The following is a 24,616-nucleotide window of genomic DNA, read 5'->3' as shown; positions in this document are numbered from 1 at the left end:
GGGTTTCCATGTTCATGAGGAGCCCCCCCCCCCCCGTACTATTAGCCATGGAGTTACACCCCCCCCCCAGGATCCGTACACGAGGCGTACTCTCCAATCTCAAATCCAATGCATTACAATGACCAGAACGAGAGTAAAAACGATGAACAGTTTTAGAATGATTGAGTTGGAGTGTTTTTCCTTAGCAACAGACCTCGTTCTGATCGAAGATATGACATTATCCCAGGCTTCCTCGATGCTCTTCTTGGCTCCGTGCCAAGATCCGGGACCGTGCAAACGATACGTAGTTGGGTAGGCTGGGCCAAACAAACACTTGAACGCCAGTTTAGGGTCTGACAGAAGTAATGACAGAATCCTTGGTTGAGCGCCAATCTGTTTTGCATAATATTCTTGCAATGGAACTGGTGGCACCTGCAAAAATTCAAAAAAATATGCTTATTATGAAGCAGCCTAATGACAGAAGCGTAATTTTTTTGCGATCACACTCAGACCGTTGCAACAAAAGCTGGTAGTCGTTGGTTTATTTATGGAGACATCAAACAACCTTTATGATTTTCTACATGCTGACAGCCAAATATTATAAGCAAGAAAAAGTTTTCAGGTTGACGATGTAATTTCAGACTCAGCTAAATTTAATTTATGTGGCTATCGATCAACACTGAGGCTTTTGATCAACATCTGTTAGGATTTTCCGCACATGCATCAGTGCAGCACCCTGATAACATTCCGAGTATCAGAATCTATGCCGAACAGCCGAACCAAGTGTTTCATTTTCCTACCGTGTACGTCTTCGTTTTAACTCCCTATCTTGCCATTTTCCAAACAATTTGATGTGGAAACGTTTCACGAAAGCTCGTCTCTTGGACTGATATACCCTTATTTCCGAAATCTGGTGTTGTCATCCAAAAGTAGGCAATTATTTAAAAGGACAAGTCGGCCACTTTTCATGAATTTTGTTTGATACGAGATACTACTTATATTGTTTGACATGTTGAAAGATACTGAATGAATGTGTGACCATGCATATATTCGACCCCAGTTTTAGACAAATTAAATGAAACTAGCGCGAAAATGAATTAATGGTCATGACCATTAATTCATTTTCGCGATGGTTTCATGTATCGTGTCTAAACCGGGGTCGAATATATGCATGGTCACCCATTCATTCAGTATCTTTCAACATGTCAAACAATATAAGTAGTATCTCGTATCAAACAAAATTCATGAAAAATGGCCGACTTTGTCCCTTATTTAAGAAAATCGAGGGTATTGTTTGTATTATTAATTATTTTGAAATTTGTAGCAGATTTACTTATGATTTGGCGGAACCCAAATGTTTGCAGAGAAATACATGTAAACTACCATTCGCCTCTTCCATGACATTGGTAAGACACATATAAGTACCCATTTTCCCGGAGAATGTAATCGCCGATAAAATTATAGAGCCTTCATGATTCAGTTTTGGACTTTATCTAAATTCGCTTACGTAAGTCTTGTACCGTCCATAGTCCTCAAGAGTTTGTTTCTGCCTGCGTCGAACCTCCAACACACGTTGAGTTGGTCCAGGTAGCTTGGCCTTACCGCTGAACACCCTGGCGGCCCATCTAGCCTGGAGTTCATACACTGGAACATTGGCTCCCAGTATGGCTACACAGCCTACCACGGCTAGCGTGCAGTGCTTGAGACGAGCTGGAAAGACGTACTCGTATAGTTCCAGGTCCTTGTGGGAATCTTTGTTGAAGTAAAAAATATATTGTAAAAATCTAATGGTCTTATCTAACGCAGCAATGTTCTACTGGAACATGTATAATGACGATTAAAAAATGTTAAAATTGTTTCATTCTTTACTATATCTACTGCGCATGGTAACACTCGTTCGAATCTTAACAATATTACACAAAAGCGTCATTGCTTGCGGCAGAGCGCACTGTTTACCCATTCGTCACCTTGTGTTTGATCTACGTGTTCTTAACATCGAAAAGCCTATGATCTCAGACAATTTTGATTCGATTATATACAATCATGTATTTTTCAAAATTCTATCTGGTTTTGACATTTGGTAGGAGATCTGTTGAAATTTTAATTAGGCATTTCAACCAGAGGTTTACTGAGTAGGGCGTGCAAATACATGCCCTGAAATCTTGGGTCTCTTTTATGTAAAAAATCCAAAAGTTGCATGTGTTGTTTGAGAAATTTAAAGTCACTGATAGATTTTTAAAGCTTCCTTCATACATTTGCGATTCTATGGTCTATGGTTCTCCGGCGGCGCGTAAGTAGACAAGTTTTTTAGCAAAAGTTGGAAACTTTCTGTTTCGGGGCGGACCTTGAAATGTTCACCGCTACAGGCGCTCTATTCACTGTAAGTGTGACGACGGCAAAAGTTTTGTTTATTCTGGTTTCAGCTGTGAAATAAAGTGGTAGATATACTTCTACGAGTACGTACTATTTGAAAAAAGATTTTCGGGTTGAAATTTGACATTTGTTTACCCTCCGAATACCTGACAACACAGCTGTATATATAGGGCTATGTATTGCTGAGCACGCCATAAGAATCAAAACAATTCAAAGTATAACATACCTGCTATTATGGAATTGTCAATAAACTTGTAACCGAGATGATAGCCAGTGGCAAATATTACAACATCTATATCCTCCACACGACTTCCATCCTCGAACTCGGCTCCGGATTTCGTGAAGCGGGTAATTGCAGGCTTTGCTTGAATCTTTCCACAATAAATGCGGCTACCTATCTCATCGTTAACCATCTGACAACCTTTGAAGAAAGACTTTGCCTTCGACTGTAATCCTGCCTTGTCGTGGTTGACTTTGGACGAGGCTAGGTTCGTCACCATAAACTCGCGAATCGCCGCTGGGAGCTTACTCACAAATCTGGTGTTGCCCATCATATCACTGGGAATGCCTCCGAAGCCTAGTCTAGGAATTACCCAGGTGCCATTTCGCATACTCAAATACACCTGGTTTTTTGGGGAAAGGGAAATAAGTCAAATAAATGGCATGCGAACAATATATCGAGTTTATAGATGATGTCAGAACAATAATAAGCAAAACTAACGAACAGATTCACGTTAACAATTTTGGTGTCTTGTTCAAAAGGTACACAATTTCAACAACATTGTAGAACCCACTGCATCCGAAACGATCATGGGCATTGACAGGTGAGAATGTGAGGGCGCACTTTCAATAACTGAAAGACTCTTGGTCATACCTGAGAAGCAAATCTGCTTGAATCGACTGAAATGTCACCGGCAGAGTGTGCTCCACCTAGATTAAAAGAAAAGCTGGATTAAAGTGATGATATGTTTCTTTCAAGCCTCTTTATTCCTCATGAAGTGATATTTGGTGACCAAATTTTCACAAAAGTACGGGTATCCGTCTGTCAGCGTCGAAAAATACCCTTCAGAGGAGGTATATGAGTTCATAGCATATAACTGGAGCAGCTAAAAGTCTCATAGTTAGTTTCGTATCCGCACTGGCATTTCCTTTACTCTGTTTGTGATTTTTTTTTGTATTTTGTATTGAACGTGTGAGTTGGAAAACTTGTAAGGACTTATGAAATGTTGAACCGTTTACGATACTATTGACTGAGTAAATTTATATACTCAATCGATGTTATCTCAATTCATCTGTAATAATTGAGTGAAAAATTCGAAGTCTCACCAACAACAAGAACGTTTTTGTCAGTAAATTTACTGCCACTCCGGAATGCATTGCTGTGCATAGTGATTCCTTCAAACTCATCCAGACCAGGATAATCAGGAATGGTCGCATCTTTAAACATGCCAGAACAAACCATAACGCCGTCAAATATCACAACGTTCTCTTGGCCAGTGTCATTGTTTCTTGTCCTCACTTCCCATCTGCCGGTGGTGGCGTAGTCCTCGGCTTTGCTGACGCTGACAACGGTGGTATTGAAATTGATGTAGGGGTACAAGGTGAAATGCTGAGCGTAGTCACGCAGGTATTGCAGGTAGGTAGCATGTGGAACGTAGGGTGGCGTTTTCCGAGGCATCGGGAAGTCACTGAAACACGTCATCTCTTTGCTTGAGTTTGTGACGAGACATTCATAGACCGCGCTGCCTTGATTTGGACGCAGAGCTTCACTGTACACCCACACGCCACCTGTGATGAAAAACGGCGAAAAGCTGGCCGGTTACTACAATTGAGGGACAGTGTACGGTGTATAGGGTAGGTTTTAGGGAAATGGGTGAAAAATTAAACAAAATTTACAATTTGGAAATAAAATTTACAATTCTAAAATAAATGCCACATACACCGATCATGCGTGCAATATTGCTATATCAAAGCAGTCATAAATTGCAATAAAGGTTTTAATATTTCGACCGGAAACAAGACCTTAAGAGTTAGCTGAAAAACATTATTACGTTTAGTTACTGAGCGAAATGAGGTAGGGTCTTGGTATTCAAAGTTAAGTGAATGGCTGGCATCATTTTACAATGACCAATATTTCACAACGGTGAAATATAAACTTACCAATGTCGTTATTTTGTTCGTAACATACAGGATGAAGGCCTTCCTCTAGACACGACTTTATTGACACCAGACCGCAAACTCCGGCTCCAATCACTGCAATTCTTTTAGTCTCCATGGTACACTATGAAGAGATCAAAAAATAAAATGTCGATAGAACGGTCTAGAGGCAAAACGTGATGTTGACTGTTCAGTGGTCAGCGACTGATTACAATGATTTTGTTTCGTCACCGGGGATGGTCATTGCGACTATTCTATTGCTATTACTGCATGCGCAAATGATTCTGCTATTTTGTTATTGAGTTATGTTACACGCTGAGCAGGAAACATAAGATTTATTATGCAGGCACCCTCGTTTTTCGAACATATTATGCAAATATACCCAGATATTTTTTTTTGTTTCTGCCGTATTTTATGCATTTCTCGATACGTATTTTTGCTGTGTCTGTGAAATTGCTCTTGCCTTGTTCTGTTCTCAATATCATGTTGAAATATATGCCAAAGTCGTCAGTATAGCCTCTGTGTGTGTAATGTCCCAAGTTCACGTCGACACCTAATGTTACTTCGGAATAGAATTCATTTCATTGCAAACTGGAAAAATAACATTGCATATTTTATATTGGACGCGTAGTCAAGGACAAATCAGAAAAACACAGACTAGACCAATATGCACAAATGTCCCCGACATTTCGCGGAGAATCTATGCAAATGAGTCGAAGACATTTTTTACAACTGAATTTAAGTAATTTTCCTTTTAAAATGTTCTTTCTTACACAACAAATATCTTTATCAGTGTAACGTTGTTCAATTTGCCTTGTTACGTCATTTGTGTGCAATATGCGGTTTCAGTGATTTTGGAATGATATAACAAGAATCTGATGTAAATATATAAGCTAAAAATATGCCAAGACCGATTTACACCGAAATGCTGACTAATTCAAAGGCATATTAATGGCAAAAATAAGATTGTACTGTGAATGTATTTTAGTTAGACTATGCGAATTTCATTGGGCGAAAGAGGTAATGTCTTAGAAAATGTGGTGCTTACGGACTGAAATTTGGTCAACATCTGTCCAGATGGACGCCATATTGTTTTTTATGAATACTCACGAGAATTCGCTTTATGAGTAATCGCGTGACAGCAATTGTTCAAATTACACATTAACGTCATGTGGACGATGACCAAAGTTTGCGATGAATTTATCTTGAAAAGTTGATTTTTTACGGTTAAAATAGCTACAAAATTCTGTTTTTATTGTATATGAGTGGTTTATAAGAGATGCTAGCCCATTGGGGTGGGATTAGCCCTGCGACAAGGTTTTAAGGAGGTAGTTCTCACTACTTTTCCCGAGCTATACCCGACGAAGCAAATTGAGCGAAACGTGTTTCTACAAAGTAGAAGTGACGAACACTTTGAAATCTTTTTTTTCATTTTTGTACAATTTTCCACTGATTGTGTCCTCAACCATACATAATAATGTGACGGAAAGTAGGGAGACTAGTTGCACCTGTTTTATGAAACAAAATATTTATTTTGTCCAAATAGAAATGACAACAAAAGGATATTTATTTTGTCCAAATAGAAATGACAAATGAAATTTACGTGCTCACTGTTCTATGAGGATGACCTGTTTGTCATGACTTACTTCCAAACTGTGTGGCATTTGTAATGCCTGCTGAATATGACTTTAATGGTTATTTAATTGCACTTTTGATTAAAAAATTATTTCGATGCTTCACATTACTGCTTACATGTAGCGCAGAAAAAATATAAGATAAGCAACCTTCATCGCTACGAATCAAACAGAATTATGGGTAATCTTTTGTGGGGATTTGTGAGAGTGGGGATTTGGCCGAGCGGTTCTGTCTGTTGCCTCTCCTCTAGGCAACTGGATGCCGTATGTTGTGAGTTCGAACCCAATTGAAAACTAGCCGTATTTTGTGCTGTGAGGTCATAGAAAGGCAAAACTCAGGTTGAAATCACAGTCCCTTGTATATCCCATATGCCTACCCATTGACTAACCTTCAGCATAGGTCACACGAGAGGTCGGGCAAAAGTTTGAAGCCAAAATTTTTGTTACCAGTCCTGTAGGTCTCATTTGCTTATTTTGAAATTCCAAGAAAACATCGCAGACAAGACCATTTGAAAAGGCGGCGCTATTTAGGCCTACATGTGTTTTTCTTCTTGCGTGGGTTTCCGACTACTACTCTATACGCTGGTCGTATCTCTTGGCATATTTGTTTATCTAAAAAGGCCTGTTCATAGCCGTAGCCTGCAGGCCCCCCCCCCCACGGAATTTTTTGGAAAATGCAAATTTTTCGAATACACAGAGATGCTGATGAAATCAATTCCCAGCATTCCGTACTATGAATTGATGGTCTACTAACGTCAAGCGTCTCTGTACGCTATTGTTTAATTTGTTGCTCTTTTGCAATTAAACGTCTTTGTGCGGGAAAATGCAAAAATAATCGCGCGCACACGTGGACTGTGAATTTAGTCAAGTATTGAACACAGAGTAGTCGCTTTCATTGAACGGTGTCAGCTATCGCAATTTGCCAAAAATGTCAGTAAAAGTCCGTCGAATGAATGCATCGCAGTGACTATACGAGCGTGTTCGCTCTAATCTTTTATGGTAGAACGCGCCTCGAAAGTGAAAACTTAAACTTTTGCTCAAACTTTCCTAAACGACACTTTCAACCATTCTCTTACCAAAATAACAATAAAAGTCAGGGGTCACCGTGCAAAGTTTGGAAATAGGCCTCCATCCCTGTGATAACTCTATGAGGGAAAATTAGATTTTGATTTTGAAAAACTAGCACGGTGAAAGTTTGTCTTACTCCAAGAGCTTCAAAATGAGTCCCAACAAGTGGTAGATCAGAAAAGAAATGTAGAAATTTGAGAGTCCGAATAATTGTCTTCGAGGTGCGTTCTAGAAAAACAGACTAGCATCGCGGCACGCCGTTTGTTTTATGGTCGTCTCTATAAACTATGGCCTTTTCATATTAAAATGAGCTTCACACGTGTTAGACTTTTTTTTTATTTGATTTTATTAATTTTGACTGTGATATTTCAAATAAAGATTTCAACTCCAAACCGTATGACGGCTTTATTACTACAAATAATTTTATTAAATTTGACTGTGGTATTTAAAATAAAGATTTCGACTCCACACCGTCTGACCATGGAGGTAGAAAGAAAGAACTACGTCCATGGTCTAACTGCTTTTTATAACACGCCACATGCTCATTCCGTGTCGCGATTCGCCAGAATACGTCACGTGACGAGAAAATAGATACGTCTAGTCCCCACCAAATCGACAAAAGTGACGTCAGAGGGTATTTTTTTAAAAAGCTATTTCCCTAGGGAAATACTTTTGACCAAATTTTGAAAAGTGCCCGGTCACGTGACCGTTGTGTCGTCTGCAGCTTTGCAACAATGGCGGGTGACTAATTAGTGATGTGCGTCGGGATAGGTGACGGACACATTCTCTAAAACAGATTTTCCAACATTTTCCAACATTCCAACAGCGTAGGAACTTGAATAGCTCATCGACGGAAAAGATTAAGGTGCAACTAAGGATGTCGCTAGGTATGCTTAGAATATTTTTTGAAAGAAAGTGGTACCACGTACAACTGAAAGCGCTGTGGAAACATCGCCCAGTAAACTTGTCACAATGGATTGTTGCGGTGCAAAATATCAAAACACATTAAAAACTATATAACAATACAACATGAGCATGTGGTGTGTTATAAAACACCTATAGCCTGGTCTTTATTCGGGCTATAGCGCTCGTCTATTACCCCTCGTGGCCGTGTGTTACCAGAAACACATCGCTATACCCCTCGGCCTACGGCCTCGGGAATAGCGATGTGTTTCGGCCTCGGGGAATAGCGATGTGTTTCTGGTAACACACGGCCCCTCGGGGTAATAGACGGTCGCTATAGCCCTCATGACCAGGCAATAGGTGTTTACTATATTACCTACAAGTCCTTATCTCCTCCCAACTTATGTATACACCACTGTAATTGTTCCACAAACATTGCCAACTGGCTAATCAGCTGTCCGTATCAGCGGATTAATTGACTGAGTCAACTCCACATGTTCAGCCGTTACACACGTAGTAAAATAAAATGCACATAAAACCCATCCCTCCGACCCCTCCACACCCCAGGGGACTTACTGCTGTACCCTATGATGATGGCAAGACAAAAATACACTTCAGTGGAAATAAAATTTGAAATTTATGTTATAATAATTTACACTTATAACATAAATTTCAAATTTTATTTCCACTGAAGTGTATTTTTGTCTTGCCATTATCATAGGGTACACTAGTAAGTCCCCTGGGGTGGGGAGGGATGGGAAGGATGGGTTTTATGTTGAGTTATCTTACATTCGAATGTTTCCGTTGCGTTTTTTTCCCCAGCTCCCGCCTTCGGCGCTACGTTTGCGCGTCCCCAACCGTCGTGTGCGAGAGACTACACCAATAAGATACAGAAAAGGCACAAGGGACTAAATGTCAGTTGCGCGACAAACAAACTGAACAAACTTCATGTAAGTAGGCTATACTGAACACGGTTGGAACTAATTTGGGATAATCGGATTTTCATATTTTCAAATTTTTCAAACATGTTAGGTGTCACATGGCTGAATGTTGCAATATTGCAAATTACTCATAAAAACAAGTGTGTAATGTAAAAAGAAAAGCAGATGAGATTACATTTGTAGATTAAATCGACATTACTTCACCATCCAATTATCCCAAAGTAGTTCCAATCGTGTTAAGTCTGTATATTAGACGTCCCGACCTATATTATACATAATTCATACACGTTCAGTGATTCTTTAAGAGGCACCAAGTAGCAAGGAAGCTCAAACCTGACAAAATACTAATATGGTTTTATTGATATCAATATTTCATAATTATGATATTACTTTTAATAATTATGAAAATAGTATCATATTTTTTTACAATTTACTCCTAGTTCGCCTGTGCCAGTGTACAGGAATACACGTCACGCAGGTTTTCCTCTAGCCTCTTATTACTGCTCACCGTCTCCCCTTGGGGAAACAGCTGGCTAAAGGACGTCGGGATACAGAAACAGAGCAGTGCTCAAAATTCTTCAAGGATAACACTGTAACATCGTTTATTTCTCATACATCAGAGTCTGAATTTGAGCCTCAATTGAACGTTATGAACGTTACATCGATAGAGGTCGCACTAACATGAAGGATTCGAATTCTACAAAATCCCATTCTCTTAGACTGAATTCTCCTTATGGGATTGCAGTCATCGGTTTCAACCATGACAATAGTAACATAGAATTTAAAAAAGCAAATGGGAATTTGTAAAAGAAAGTCAGAAATATAAAGCGGAGAGAAATAATGTTGAATCGTGAAACATAATGTTGAATTGTGAAACTGTGAAATGATCCTGAGGTTGCAGGTCGAGTAGTAAAATGTAAAATAGCATGTAGCGTAGTAAGAGACACAGAAAGTCGAGTTGTTAAATTGAATTCAGAATAGAAGGTTGAGTTGTAAAATTGAATTCAGAATAGAATGTTGAGTTGTAAAATTGAATTTTTAATAGAATGTTGATTTGTAAAACTGAATTCAGAATAGAATGCTGGTTGTAAAATAGAATTCAGAATATGAAGTTAACACAGGTGGCGGCCATTTTGAATTTCGAGTGTCAGTGAATATTAAGTAATTTTTTGGTCTATTTTTAAGAGCTAGATGCTTTTCCACTTTGAAATATCTTTTATTTTAATTTTATTTTAAGGTATAGACCAACGGGGCAAGTCCTATCTACAAACTCCAAATACAAGTTTGTAACTTGCACCATAGCTTCTCGTACTGACCAGGCACCCGAGTGGTAAAGTTGTGACACAGAGAGAAATGTAATTCTTTCACTGTAATTTAAAATTCTATAATTATTTTCTCCGTTAAGTCAGGGCAAACCCATACAATCAGTGTTGCTCCAGCCTAGGACCACCGTGACGATACGAATGAATGTGTGCCTACTCGGTAAATACATACCAATACGTTTCCTAGCAACACCCCCAGCGCTGCCGGATCTAGCTGCACCTTCCTTCAATGAGAACGTCTGATTTAATCAACGACTCTGACTACAGTTTGACGTCTTTCCGCAAGGCAAGGTAGAAGTAAAAAGGGCGACTTAATTGCGAATATAAGGTGAAGTCAACGTCGCTATTAATACTTAACATCGAAAATTCTGCCGGGAATGTTGTCAGATGTTGTCCTCCCACGCACCGAGACGACCCCCCCCCCCCCCCCCCATGTGTAATATGATTGTCTACAGTGGTAGAACGATATGTCTAATGAATATTCATGCTCTGTGGGCAAAAAACAACAACAACTTCAAAAGAATTTGCGTCGAGCTGCCGTCTGTTTTTTTTTTACATTTTTGACAAATATCACCATTACGATAGAATTATAATAACATGTACTGAAGCTTATGGCCTGGATGTGTTTTATTTTAATAAACAGTTTTTACGCCACAAGCATGTCGTCCCTTGTCTAAGTTCACGAATGATAATTTGGAGTAGAATAATGCACGGCCATGGCCAACACTCAGATCAAACCAATCCACAAGGTCGTCATCAACAAATTTGGTAAAAGTCTTCCCATTTTTTTATGTTATGTTTCAGTAATTTTTAACTTTATTGATTGATTGATTGATATCAACAAGTGGTGAACCAGAAGAAGACATTCTTAACGTTTCTGGTGGCCGAGCACAGGTATTTTCAGTTGTGAAAAGGCCTTATCGGGACATTGTTCATCGGTATCACGTCTTCTCGGTCTAGTCAGTTGTCAACTTCAGCTCAGTCCAAGCACGGACGAATTGGTCGCTGAAATCTCCGCTGCAATAACCATGAACCAGCGAAGTAACACTTTTGGGTGAAATTTCATCATCAAATTTCTTGTACAAGAATGATATATATATATATATATATATATATATATATATATAATAATATATATATATATATATATATATATATATATATATATATATATATATATATATATATATATATATATATAAAACAAAGCAGGTCAAGACGCACCAACTCAGGACACCAAGCTCTTCATTTATAAAATTTATTACACCGACGTTTCGTGGGAGTAATCCCACTTTATCAAGGTTAAAACAATGTGAAATAAAATAACAACGACAAACTTAAAGTAAAATACACATGCTAAAATAGATTGAATCATACAGAGACTGGAAAACGTGTAAAAGTTAAAAATAAAAATTGGCGCCAACTTACAAAAAGGCGAGCAGAAACTGCCCAGCTTTCCTTCGAACCCAGAAGTCGAATGGTCAAAGTGTAGGTATTGTTTCAAAACAACGTCAAGGCTTATTTATACTGAAAGACATTTGCATATTAAAGTGTAGGAAAGGTGGCAGTGCTGACCACACAGAAATGACGTACTAAAAATATCTGACTCTAAAAATATATATATATATATATATATATATATATATATATATATATATATATATATATATATATATATATATATATATATATATATATATATATATATATATATATATACAATAAAAGTAGGATCTTCTGAGACAAGTTGGCACTGGTCAGCTTTACATTTTCTACATTTTCAAATCACCAGTTAGGGACTCTCAAAATTCTGGCTATCATTGCGGGGAGGGAGGGGCGCCGAAAAAAATGGACGAAATATTTCTCTTCCGCCCCATTCCTGGTGTAGTTATGCTCGTTCCCTCGTGCTTGAAAGAACGCGCAAAAATCACCACAGCTCACTCTACTTGTAGTAAATTGATACTGGGACACTCGATGGAGCCCGTACCATAAGTCATTACTCGATCGAAACCCAACAATGGACTAATGTAGTCAATATTGAACTTAATTGGAGACATTTACATGCTCTGCATTCTATTGGTGTTTGCATTAAAGAGTAGACACGTGACTCTAATGTAAATGCTCCAATATCAGTAGCAATCACTGAACCGATCTAAGAAGCAGTAAGCGTCGGTGCTAGCAACAGGCAACACCGGAGGTTCCAAATCGACGTCGGGGCTTTTTACACATTTTGTACGGCAGGCAGTTCAGGTATAGTGTGCCAACACTTCTCTTGTTGAAATGTTGTGTGTCCAAACGGACTTTTTGTCACAATAACTTAGCTATGGCGGGAAATTTAAATATAGCTGTTACAAAACAATGAATGTCTACGGTGTTGTCACATTTGCAACTTGTTTGATAATTCTCACAGGGGTTCGGCAAAAATTACAAGACCACTGTGAAAAAATCCCGCTGTCATTGTCTTTCCCCGACATCCTATCTCGATAGAACCGAAGTGCAAACGAAGTGGACAGATTACGGGCAGGGCACTACCACCGTCTTTGAATAATGGTTGATTCCAGCGACTTCCGAAAATGGGGGAAAGAGATGATAGATTACGTGGCAGACTACCTGGACAATGTAGGGGAGCGACCACCGCTGTCTCAAGTCGAACCAGGGTATCTCAGTAAACTTATTCCCGATTCAGCGCCGGAGGAACCCGAGAAATGGCAAGACGTCTTTGCGGATATTGAGAGAGTTATAATGCCAGGGGTGAGTAGCCTAGAACCTTTTACACCCATTTCCCTTTGTTTGGTTCAATCTACGTTTAAAGAACAGTAACTTATCAGTGTTACCTAATAGGATTCTCCTACCGTCACTGAAACCTTATGGTTTCATATAAGTACGCGATATCTTTTGCATCCAACACAAATAATACACTAGGGACTGTATTTTTTGTCCAAAATTCTGGAATGCACAGTTAGTCATTGTCTGTGATTCTTAGACACCAGGTATTCTAGATTGGTGTTTCAATTAGCTGCAAAAATACAAAATTGAAGATTTCATCATAATTTCAATATATCACATTAACGTAACCTCTAGGACCACGTATACCGTTTCAATTTTGCATTTACCTTGTGTGATTTCTTTTTTCGATTTTTTTTTTGGGGGGGTCCAGAAATGTTTACGATAATGCATACTTGAAGGTGGAGGGACCAACCCCATGGTTTGATGAAAGATTTGCACTTTATTTAGGAACATGGATGTGAAACCAGAGCATTTCACCTGCTCTGTTAGATGCAAAAGACATTGCAGCAGCAGAAAGAATAAAATAGTCCACTTGATTACGTATACGCAATTAAGCCAGGCTGGACAAACATTTGAAATCGAAAATTATACCTACTGCTTTCGCTGTTCGTTTCAGGAAGGGGTACACAAGCATTGGCGTGTGTGTGGCGGGAGAGGGGGTTTCAATCAGTAATAATCGCCCAAGATCTGTTACAGTTTACCTATTGGCAACATTATATTTTCATAAAATTATCCATAGATTTTATCGTAAAATATGTAAAGAAAAGATACAAACACCTTGAGTGGCATTTCACAAATCAAAATGCTACAAAGAAATGAACTCCATATCGGACACAGTCCAGACGTCAAAGAAAGCATCGACACACCGAGAGGAAACGTGAAATTTGAACTGATTGCGTAATAATGGTCTGCGATCGAAATGTTTAGTAGTAAAGCGAAATTTATCGTGTTACTGTGATTTTAATATTGGCTTTAATGTCAATATTAGAATTTCCTCTTCAAGGTGGAATGCTCGGGGCAGTGTAGGCAAACAGTTAGGTTGCACGGAAGTGGGTTCTGCGGGGCGCCATTAGAACTTTCGAATTGCCTGAGGTAATGATACAATTAAGATGAAATGTGGATTGAAGTAAAAAAGGATTTATTACATGTGGTTGTCTGAGATTCGGTATACCTGCTGCCCCTCCGTGTAGCCTGACTAGCTTTGGAGGTGGACGCAAATCATTTGTAGGCAACTTGAATGTCTATCAAAATAAAGTAATCCTGAGCGATGAAAATACACTCGCTATGTAATCTTTGTGACCGCTGTTTGAGCAGTGTTTCGTCAAGAAAATGACAGCGAATCAGTGAACTTTTATACATAGCCCTTCGCACAATAATTTATAGAAAAGAGTATGATATTGTTAAAAGTTAATATCATCGGTTGTTTCAAAGTTGCACTGTACAGTACTTGATATTCGAATGTTGAACGGTACTACCGAGTATGACTTAAAATCAACATAGTATTTTAGCCCATTTACCATTTGAACCTCGCTTTCGAATGACCGATCGAACCTGTAAAAACAGAATAATTTGCCAACGAGCAATCAAGGCGACAGAAATGTGTTTGATCAGTTTCATTTCATATTCAAAGTGATTGTTTAGCGATCTCCTTACATTGCTTTGTATCCATTTGACAGGAAAATTTGAAAAAAAAGGACTCTGTCTTGCTTGTGCTACTTAATCGCCCCTTAATTTGCCATTGCCAGTATCTTCGTGTCTATGTACTCCTTGGTTCCACGCCATGTATCATTGAAAATGCATCTCGACGAAATGAATAATGCAACAGTATAATTATGTGACAATCTTATTTAACTTATACGAATACTGTAATCACGGGTGTGTAATGAGTGACCGAGGCTTTCATTAGTTCTACTCGGCACAGACAATGAACTGAAATTGACATGCATCGATTCAGGAAAGAGATCAATGGCCGTGCTCGTTCACAATAAACAATAATTCGGTGTCGTGAGGGACTGGACACAAATTACAGGGGGGGGTGGGCCGGTGTTTTTTGGGGGTGGGTCGCCATTTTTCGCGCAAGCATTTTTGGAGGGTCATAAAATTTTGTGCAAGCCTATGGGGGAGGGTCACCTTTTTTCATGCATCAAAGCTGAAATTGCATGTGCACGTTATGGAATACTGAAAAATGAAAAAATACCTCCTGGCCCTTTCATTTTCTGCCATTACCATTTTCGGCGCGCCCTTCGGGTGCAAATTTGAGGTATAATAAACAATGTATTGATGATCCAAGCAGCCACATTAATTTAAGTTGTCATGATTTCTACTTATTCAACACTATTGTGCATGACTGTCCCCTATAATGACTCTTTCAATAACAATTTGGGAGATTACTTATTTGACATCATTCTCCCATTGACAATACATTGGGTATAGGTCGGTGTCAAACGTTCATGTCGCTGTATGTACATTTTTTAATTTTTTGAGGACATTGACAGAATACAAACTGTTCAGAATAGTGCATAGTGTCATCAATAACAACTGGAAGCTTCAGGTCGAACAACTTTTGAATAACAATTTAGGATCAGATAACCTATGAGTTATTTGTAGTTTCCTCATAGCCTACAATGTATAGTGAATCAACATTTTGGTGAAATTCCAAAATCAAATTTCTTGCACAACCATGACTTGAAACCACTCTGTCTAATCATGAATATTAATACTAATAATTAGGTGTACATAAATGCACAGGTTTACCAAGTTTTGTATTGGAAAAAAATTATTCATAGTTTCATCATAGACTGCTATGTATAGTGAATGGACATTTCAGTGAAATTCCAAAATCAAATTTCTTGCACACCCATTGACTTGAAACTACTCTAGTCTTATCATGAACATTAATACCAATAATCAAGTGTACATAAATGCACAGATTTTCCTATTTTTGTATTGGAAAAAAATTATTCATAGTTTCATCATAGACTGCCATGTATAGTAAATCGACATTTAAGTGATATGCCAAAATCAAATTTCTTGCACAACCATTGACTTGAAACCACTCTAGTCTAATCATGAACATTAGTACCAATAATTGAGTGTACATAAATGCACAGATTTACCTATTTTTGTATTGGAAAAAATTATTCATAGGGTTTCACCATAGACTGCCATGTATAGTGAATCAACATTTCGGTGAAATTCCAAAATCAAATTTCTTGCACACACATGGACTTGTAACCACTCTAGTCTAATCAAGAACATAAATATCAATAATCAAGCATACATAAATACACAGATATGCCAAGTTTTGTATTTAAAAAAAATTATTCATAGTTTCTTCATAGACTACAATGTATAATGGATCCACATTTCATGCGAAATTCCAAAAACAAAGTTATTGTACACAGATGCACGTGTTACCACCCTCTTCTAATCAAGCACAATTATGTCAATTATTCAGGGTCATATATACACAAATAGTGCATTTTTTTAATTCTGAAAATTTTTTTTTACAGTTTTGTCATAGACTCCCATGTATAGTGGATCAACATTTTATGCGAAATTCCAAAACAAGTTATTGTACACAGATGCACATTTTACCACCCTCTTCTAATCAAGCACAATTATGTCAATTATTCAGGGTCCATATATGCACAAATAGTGCAAAATTTTAATTCTGAAAATTTTTTGACAGTTTTGTCATAGACTCCCATGTATAGTTATGTCATAGACTCCCATGTATAGTGGATCAACACTTTGACAGAAATTCCAAAATCAAATATCTTGTTCACATGTGCACTTGTAAACAACCCATGCTAATCAAGTATATCTATATCAGTTATTAAACATCTGTATATGAACAGATATAGCTAGTTTTATACTGGAAAATACACGTTCGTAGTTTTCTTATAGTCGACTACATGTATAGTGAATCAACATTATCGATAAAATCTAAAAATTACATTTTTTGTACAGGCATGCACTTTTTACCTGCCACTTCAAGCAAAGTACATCTACATGAATTATCACACACATATGATTTGATATATTTTGGACAATGCGTTATATCTGCCACATTTTGCCTTCCTTTCAGGAGGGCGACTCAAAAAGTATAGCAAGTCAGAAGAACACATTGCGGGTTTGTTGGGGGGTATTGAGTAACAGGGGAGGATAACTTATTTTCATGCACGGATAAGGGGGAGGGTCACTAATTTTTGTGCATGAACTTTTGAAGGGTCATTATTTTTGACGCAGCGGTGTTTCGAAAAACACCGGCCAACCCCCCTGTAATTTATGTCGGTGCCGTGAGTTCATAGTTAACGGTGTTCTTGATTCGAACATGGACATGAGGCAGCTGCCCCCTCAATATCCAATGTACTACAAGCTAGTGCATCTCTCTCTCTCTCTCTCTCTCTCTCTCTCTCTCTCTCTCTCTCTTAATCAATCAATCAATCAGACGAGTGCACACACAAAAAGTATGATTATCCTCGTAGAACCACGCGTATGTTAAACTCGTCGGTCTCAGTCGTCCCTTCTTTTGCTTGCAATGCCATTATTACACGATGATACTTTAATTAACTTGGTTGGATATGTATCCTCGCTGTGATTCACACTGAACCTGATTAAAATGCAATTATATTTTTTCTCTGTAAAAATTCCATGCGCCACTGTCCAATTGAAATTGTTGAAACAAATCATAAATAGCGGATTTGCAGCATATTCACTTTGCGAGTGGCTTACAAACACGCATTTTCTCCTTTTTAAGAAATAGGCAAGATGGAAATGAAGGCATCGATATTAAAATGTTAATTACAATTAGCGACGAAAATTAAATTTCATCGACAAAAGATTCAATCCACCGACTATTTCCTTAATTACAAGATTCAATCATCGTTTTGGAAATTTTTCACGCCGCCTGGAAACTCTTTGCTTTATGAGAATCCTAATCCCGCACTCATTCGTGTCTTGGCAATAGTTACAGCTCATCCGGCTTATTCAGAATGAAGTTTTCAATCTTTCCGTATCAATATGATTCAGGCAAAGGGAATTTGAAGACCGCGAGCAGCTCGATATACACTCAATGAGTGATGACGTCACAAAGTTAAACAGAGCGCCGTGACCATCGTCGGTTCATTTAAACACAGCGTGTCTTTTATGAGTTAATAATGGCGCTTCGCAAATACCAGAAGTCGTTTATTGTTTCCATGGATACCGGGGACTCCATCCATTGCATTTGAATGCACTCAGTGGACAACTTCTGACAGCAAAACCATGGAAACGGGAAGAAAAATAGACTGGCTGTTTAGGTTGACTCTCCTTCCGTCCATATTTCATAATCAACTTTTGAAAAATATAAGCTTATTTTGCCCTAACCGTTTATTTGCATGGTCGTTTTGATGTGTGGAGTTCTTCCAACAGGTGCTCGGAATTGCCTATGTAGTATACGCAGAGAGAATGTTACGTTATTCTACACTGAACACTCCACGCGCCTGTGGTTGTTCCCAGTGCCCTTTGACCTCACGAAATAAGAAACTCATGGTTGCTGATGTAATGAAAATGCTTAAGTACGACACCCACGTTTTGTTTTATTATAGCTCCATAATGTTACAATAACTTAATGGGAATATCAAATAAATTATTTCAATAGTCTTTCTGTTCACTGCTTTAGATGTCAAATACAATGTTTGAATAGCCGTTTTGTAAACCACGTTTGTATCTTACTCATGAGCAAACAGATCGATACAATTTTGAAGGTAGAATGCGCGTGGCGGAAGATCTGTAGACTTTAAAATTTTGAGTATACTTTTCTCTGGTGTACCACTTGTGTAGGCACATTTTAAAGCTCTTGGATTAATATGAAATTTTCACTCCTTATTTTTGTGAAAATCAAAAATTCGACAGTTCCTTATGAAGTTACACAGGAACGGCGACCATTTTGAATTTTAAGCGTCGGTACACGTTAGTGATTTGTCGCGCAAGTACCAACATTTATACAGTGACCCCTGATTTTTTTCTCGTAAGAGAGCATGGTTTAACATTTTCGCGGCATATGGAAATTTTGAACAAAAGTATAGGTATTTCAGATTCATATCGACCTACCGACCATATCGACCTAGGGAGGAAACACATATCCTAAATATATTGATGGCAATATCAAGAGTTCGTTTCTCTGATAGCTGCGGAAGGCGTACCGTGAATTCTTCATCAAATACTCGAATCATTTGAGTGCACTTGTTGCCGTGGTTACTGGGGGAATTTGAATGGGCCAATCTATCCTTGAGACGAAATTGTAAACCACGCGATGGTTAATCCGATACATCAAGGTTCAATGATTCCTAACGCTCTCCAGCTTTTAATATTTTCATTTGGAGTGTCCTGTTGAAAATAAAAGGCTTGCGGAGGAAGTACTCATTTTGTACTGGGGCCGTTGACGGGTTAGACGTAAAACAGTTGACATTTGTCAGGTATAAAGGATAGCAGGGATATAATTATCTGCGAATTTCATGATTAGCGAGTAGATTCAGCATTAATATCATTGTATGATCGCGTTGAGTGTCGTTTGATATGATAATTCGTACTATCAGTCAGTTGTCGAGCGAAATTTTCACTTAAATTCTGTAGTAAGATTAAATTATAATTTACATCCGCTACAATTGGCCTGTTTGTTTACATCAAGCTAAAGGGGGTGCGCCTTTTTTGAATATTGTTCGTCCTCTACGGTCTTGTTTTAATCTCACCAATTGCATCATTCTAGTTGTCTGCGATGTTGAATGAGTTGCCTTTTGCCAATCTGCATCACTGTAGCAAACCAAAGAGGTAGAAGCGAAAGCAAACGAGTGAAATCAAGTCTTCACCACAATTAAAAAAAAACCGTGGTCACACCATGCTGTTGTCACACAACTATAAACTTCGATTTATCGTACTATTTTGGTTGTGGTTGCGCATAGTGTGTACATTTCAATGACGCTTTGCGCAACCCACAAAAAATAATAATTTAACAGATCCAGTCTTCTCGAGCGTAGTAGCTAACACACTCATTTCTATGTAATTATGTTAACGGGACAAAACCGTACCTTGAAACTAAAATCATGACTGTTAAAAGAAACAGCTATTCTACGCTGTAACTGAGTTTACTTGCTCGTTTTTCCCATGCACGTAGGAAATTTTTGATATCATATACATGTATAATACAGTGTGACAGAATCGTCACCTCAAAGTGCATCAATTAACCCAATGACGTTAGAAACAGATCAAACACTTCATGTCATTACAGCCATTAATAGTCTAGCTAGGTGATTTGCGTCCTCAAATCACCATGACAATATTTAACTTACCGGGGATACATTCCAACTTGAGCCCGTTGGTACGTGTAATGCGCTTCTATTTATGATGCTGCTGATATATGAGAGAGAGAGAGAGAGAGAGAGAGAGAGAGAGAGAGAGAGAGAGAGAGAGAGAGGGGGGGAGAGAGACGGACGGACGGACAGATAGATTGTGTACGCGTGTGTCAGTCAGTGTGTTCGATGATGCAAGTTCTTATTCTTGAGGAGACTTATCGATTGATAACCCCTTGATTTGATACGAGCTCCACGATATCACTACATTTCATTAATCGATTGCATTACTATAGTGTCAAGTTGTGGTAGAGCCACTGTACGAAGATAACAGTAAAAGATTATCATTTATCGACCATTTCTATGCTCAATTTCCCCCACTATTTTAATCGAATCGGCGCCTACTCTGTGTGTGTAATCGTCATTTTGACTAGATTTATTCACGACAAAAATGGCAATTCCAAATATGTGCAATATTATACGTTGTGGTTCATACATCGTTTGGAGTCAACTGAGAGATGGTTGGAAAACAAGAACATGATGACGATACAGCGGCATACGCAGTGTTTACAGACCCAAACGACCAGTGGGCCAGTCTATTAAAATACCTCGCAGTTCGTATACTCATTGCAACTAGTAAAACAAGCCTGAACTTTCAACGAGACCCGAATATTGCTTTTATCCGTTTCTCTCTGTTCTCTTACATTTATCGATGGATAAAAAGCTTTTCGTCCTTCTTTGTCATGTGTAACTTGAATCCATAATATTTTAACTCGTTTGCTTTCACTGACAAGTTAGCATAATTTGATATGTCTCATGTGTCTGTATTCATTCGTCATAGACACTTCTATTTCTTCAGGTGTCTGTGATTAAGTAAACATTGCTACCGTAGCACACTCCATCTTTGTCAGTGTGTGTTGCAACATCGCGCACCATTCTCCGTTCGCCAGTTGACTCAACGATCTGCTATGTGTACACCCCCTAAAGTACGCAACAGTCTGCCAAAGTCTATTGCTTCAATTTCTTGGTCACCTCACCATCAGCGCGACAATCTGGTGAAATCAATGCCTTCCGACATCTATACGCCCTCAGACTAGACTTGGGGCAAGTCTACGTATTTGACTGAAAACGAATCTTTCTAAATGGAAATTTCCATTCAATGTTTCAGGTAACACACTGGCACAACCCACACTTTCATGCTTACTTTCCAACGGGAAGTTCTTTCCCAGCGATAATTGGTGACATTTTATCAGACGCTATAGGATGCATCGGATTCAATTGGGTGAGTTACAGAATCAACAGGTGGTGGTTTCTCTCATCGTTGAGGGCGCTGTTAGCAATACGGGAAAACTATACCGCGTCAGTGCAAACGGGACTTTCCTAATCTCCGTAATATAAATCAGACTTTTCCCCATACATTATTTTATCGGTAATTCTTATGACATGGAAACAGAAATAGCCATTGACAGAATGATATACGTTGCCAGATACAGTTGCTAGTAGACCTACATTAAAAAGAAGGTTCCTTTATTTGTCAAATTACGAGTGGTGAATGTAAGACCACACCTGGAGCTATCACTTGTAATTCTGCATACTAAAATGAAATTAAAAGGATCATTTTCTTACATCTTTCGCTCATAATCCATGTTCCAGGCCGCTAGCCCAGCTTGTACGGAACTTGAAATCACAGTGATGGACTGGTTAGGAAAGATGTTGAAGCTACCAAAAGACTTTATAGTCTGTGAAGGCGGGAGAGGAGGCGGTGTTATACAGGTAACATCCTTCTCTCTTGTTTTATTTTTTCCCTCAACAGACTTTATCTTTTGAAAATCATTTTTATCGCAATGTTTCTTCATCCGTCAAAGTATCTGAATGAAAATTCTCTTTTCAAATGATTTAATCGCTGATTTCTTATGATTTCAATTTTCAGGGAACCGCAAGTGAGGCTACCCTTGTTTCGTTACTGGCAGCCAGGACCAAGAGAATACGACAAATAAAATCTGAAAACATTGATATGGAGAATGATTGTACCATTATGTCACGACTAGTAGCTTATACATCAGATCAGGTACATGTGAAGAAAAACACCATAAAACCGATATTTCTCAAAAAAGTGCAATACTATTCCCCTCCAAGAGCTTCTACTTCCTTTAGTAAAAATTGTAGAGCTATTACTGTCTGTGGTATGTGGAAGTTTAACAGCTGTGAGGTGTTGCGGCGACAGCTGTTGTTCTGAACTAAGGTCCACTTGCGATCATGAAGAAATCAGCAGGTTGTTTATATCAGAAGTATTACGCAGTAATATGCATGTATTAATCGCTTTGCTGGACTCTTCTTTTGTAGTTGTGGGTCCATAGCGGTGGTGTTTTCAGACGAGATTCCGGGCTGGTTTGGACTTTTACAAACTTTAACCTTGTTGGAGGAGTTAAAAAGTCGTAAAACACCACAGCTTTGGACCCACAGCTACATCGTTTATTTTTCGAGTTGCATCTTGGGCACAGATCAGTGTGGCAAATGGCAGGCTTGAGATAGGGTGTGACAGCGCCAATGCGGTTGGCACGAGACCCTGACTGACCTCAGTTCAGAATGTTAGTAAAAGTGCTTACTCACAGCCAGTGAAAGTGTAAAGGTTTATTTTCTCTGATGATGCACTTAGCTTTAATGAAACTTCAGCAATAATATACCACTCCAAGCCTATAATGGGCGAAAGCAAACTTTGCACATTATAAGCTTACACGGCGAAACCGAGTACATGATTATGGAATGCAAAGTTTGCTTGGGTCTAATCTCTTATGGGCCGAGAGCGGTACATTATTGCTATTATTTTATAGTTTGGTGATGTAGAAAACATTCGGGCCACAATACTGGATAATTGGATACATTATCAGTAATAATCTTATGGTGACGTCACTAAATTCACTGGTATTGATAAAGCTATAATATCTAATTATTTGATAGGCCCATTCATCAGTTGAAAGAGCTGGTTTGATTGGTTGCATCAAAATGAGGCTGATACCTAGCGATGACAAGTACAGTATGAGAGGGGAGGCATTGAGAGAAGCGATTCAAAATGATAAAGCCAAGGGTCTGACACCATTCTTTGTAAGTATTTCTTTATAATCAATCAACCTATCATGCGAATGACAAAATTCTGCATTCACAAATACTGGGAGGAGGGGGAGGGGGCTAGAGGAATCGCGACTGAAATCCAAATTGCTTCTAGATTCCCCTCACCATTAAAAAATTCAAATCCCCCCTTTGTATTAAAAAAGTTCAATTTATATGGCCAAACATTTTGAGCCAACAAATTTTGTTATCTTTTTTTAAAGTATTTTTGCTCTTTGTATCAGTTTCAATCTCTTGTTTTACACCTCTCATGTTGAAATATTCACACAGCCAGTGTATTGAGTACCGTGCATTTTTATCTTTGACAAATAAATGTCAGTCCAGACTCTAATTCAAGTAGTGCATTACACATACAGGCTTTATTGTTGACAAACTGAATATTGTGTTTATAGCATGCTGTAGAGTGATAGAAAGAAACTGTAGTTGATACATTGCATAGAAATGTTGTAACAGTTGCAGCTTCTGTCCCCTGTTACAAGGTGTACTTGTTGTTATTCTTGCAAAAAGTCAATAACATTCAAATATTTAAGATTTTTTCAAATAAAAGTCATGAAATGCCATAAAGTGATTCCAGAATTTAATTAGTATAAACATTAAAGCCATTCGATGGAATAACAGTGTTATTCATTCATTTTTGTTATTGAAGAACATTCCAGACTGTTGAATCTGAAAATATAGACAGACAATGATTCAACCAAAATGTTTTCATCATCCCCATACCCAAGTAAACCATTCAAATCCCCCTCTTCTATAACTGGGTACTACCCCTAGAACTGTCAAAATCCCTATCCTTGAATTCCTCCTGCACCCCCCCCCCCCTTCAGTATTTATGAATACAGCTTAACAGAGTTTTTATTAGGCTGGGATCTCTGAAGTTTTTTGTACCAAAAATACTAAGTTTGGGGTACAAATATACCAATGATATTCTAGAGTACAGTGTTCTTATGATTAATTTTGAAAGAAAAAAATGAAAATGCGAAAAGTTTTATTCAACT

General features: G+C 38.3%; 2 protein-coding genes across 2 annotated transcripts in view; one reads left to right on the top strand and one right to left on the bottom strand.

Moving 5' to 3' along the window:
- Nucleotides 1–64: 64 nt before the first annotated feature.
- Nucleotides 65–4,702, bottom strand: LOC139114597 (dimethylaniline monooxygenase [N-oxide-forming] 2-like). Its single transcript, XM_070676410.1, has 6 exons — nt 4,513–4,702; nt 3,679–4,140; nt 3,227–3,282; nt 2,579–2,975; nt 1,487–1,731; nt 65–411 (listed from the first exon to the last, which is right to left on the bottom strand). The coding sequence occupies exons 1-6, from the start codon at nt 4,625–4,627 to the stop codon at nt 100–102; spliced, it is 1,587 nt and encodes a 528-aa protein (XP_070532511.1). The 5' UTR covers nt 4,628–4,702; the 3' UTR covers nt 65–99.
- Nucleotides 4,703–12,504: 7,802 nt separating this feature from the next.
- LOC139114595 (aromatic-L-amino-acid decarboxylase-like) overlaps nt 12,505–24,616 on the top strand; it is a 19,226-nt gene continuing 7,114 nt past the window's right edge. Inside the window, exons 1-6 of the mRNA XM_070676408.1 lie at nt 12,505–12,627; nt 12,865–13,128; nt 21,664–21,777; nt 22,149–22,268; nt 22,426–22,563; nt 23,454–23,597. Coding sequence (XP_070532509.1) covers nt 12,925–13,128; nt 21,664–21,777; nt 22,149–22,268; nt 22,426–22,563; nt 23,454–23,597 — 720 coding nt within the window. The 5' untranslated portion in view covers nt 12,505–12,627; nt 12,865–12,924. The remainder of the gene's footprint in view (nt 12,628–12,864; nt 13,129–21,663; nt 21,778–22,148; nt 22,269–22,425; nt 22,564–23,453; nt 23,598–24,616) is intronic.

The sequence above is a fragment of the Ptychodera flava genome, chromosome 16 (genome assembly GCF_041260155.1).
Source record: "Ptychodera flava strain L36383 chromosome 16, AS_Pfla_20210202, whole genome shotgun sequence".
NCBI lineage: Eukaryota > Metazoa > Hemichordata > Enteropneusta > Ptychoderidae > Ptychodera > Ptychodera flava.
This window is presented reverse-complemented; position numbering and strand designations above follow the sequence as displayed.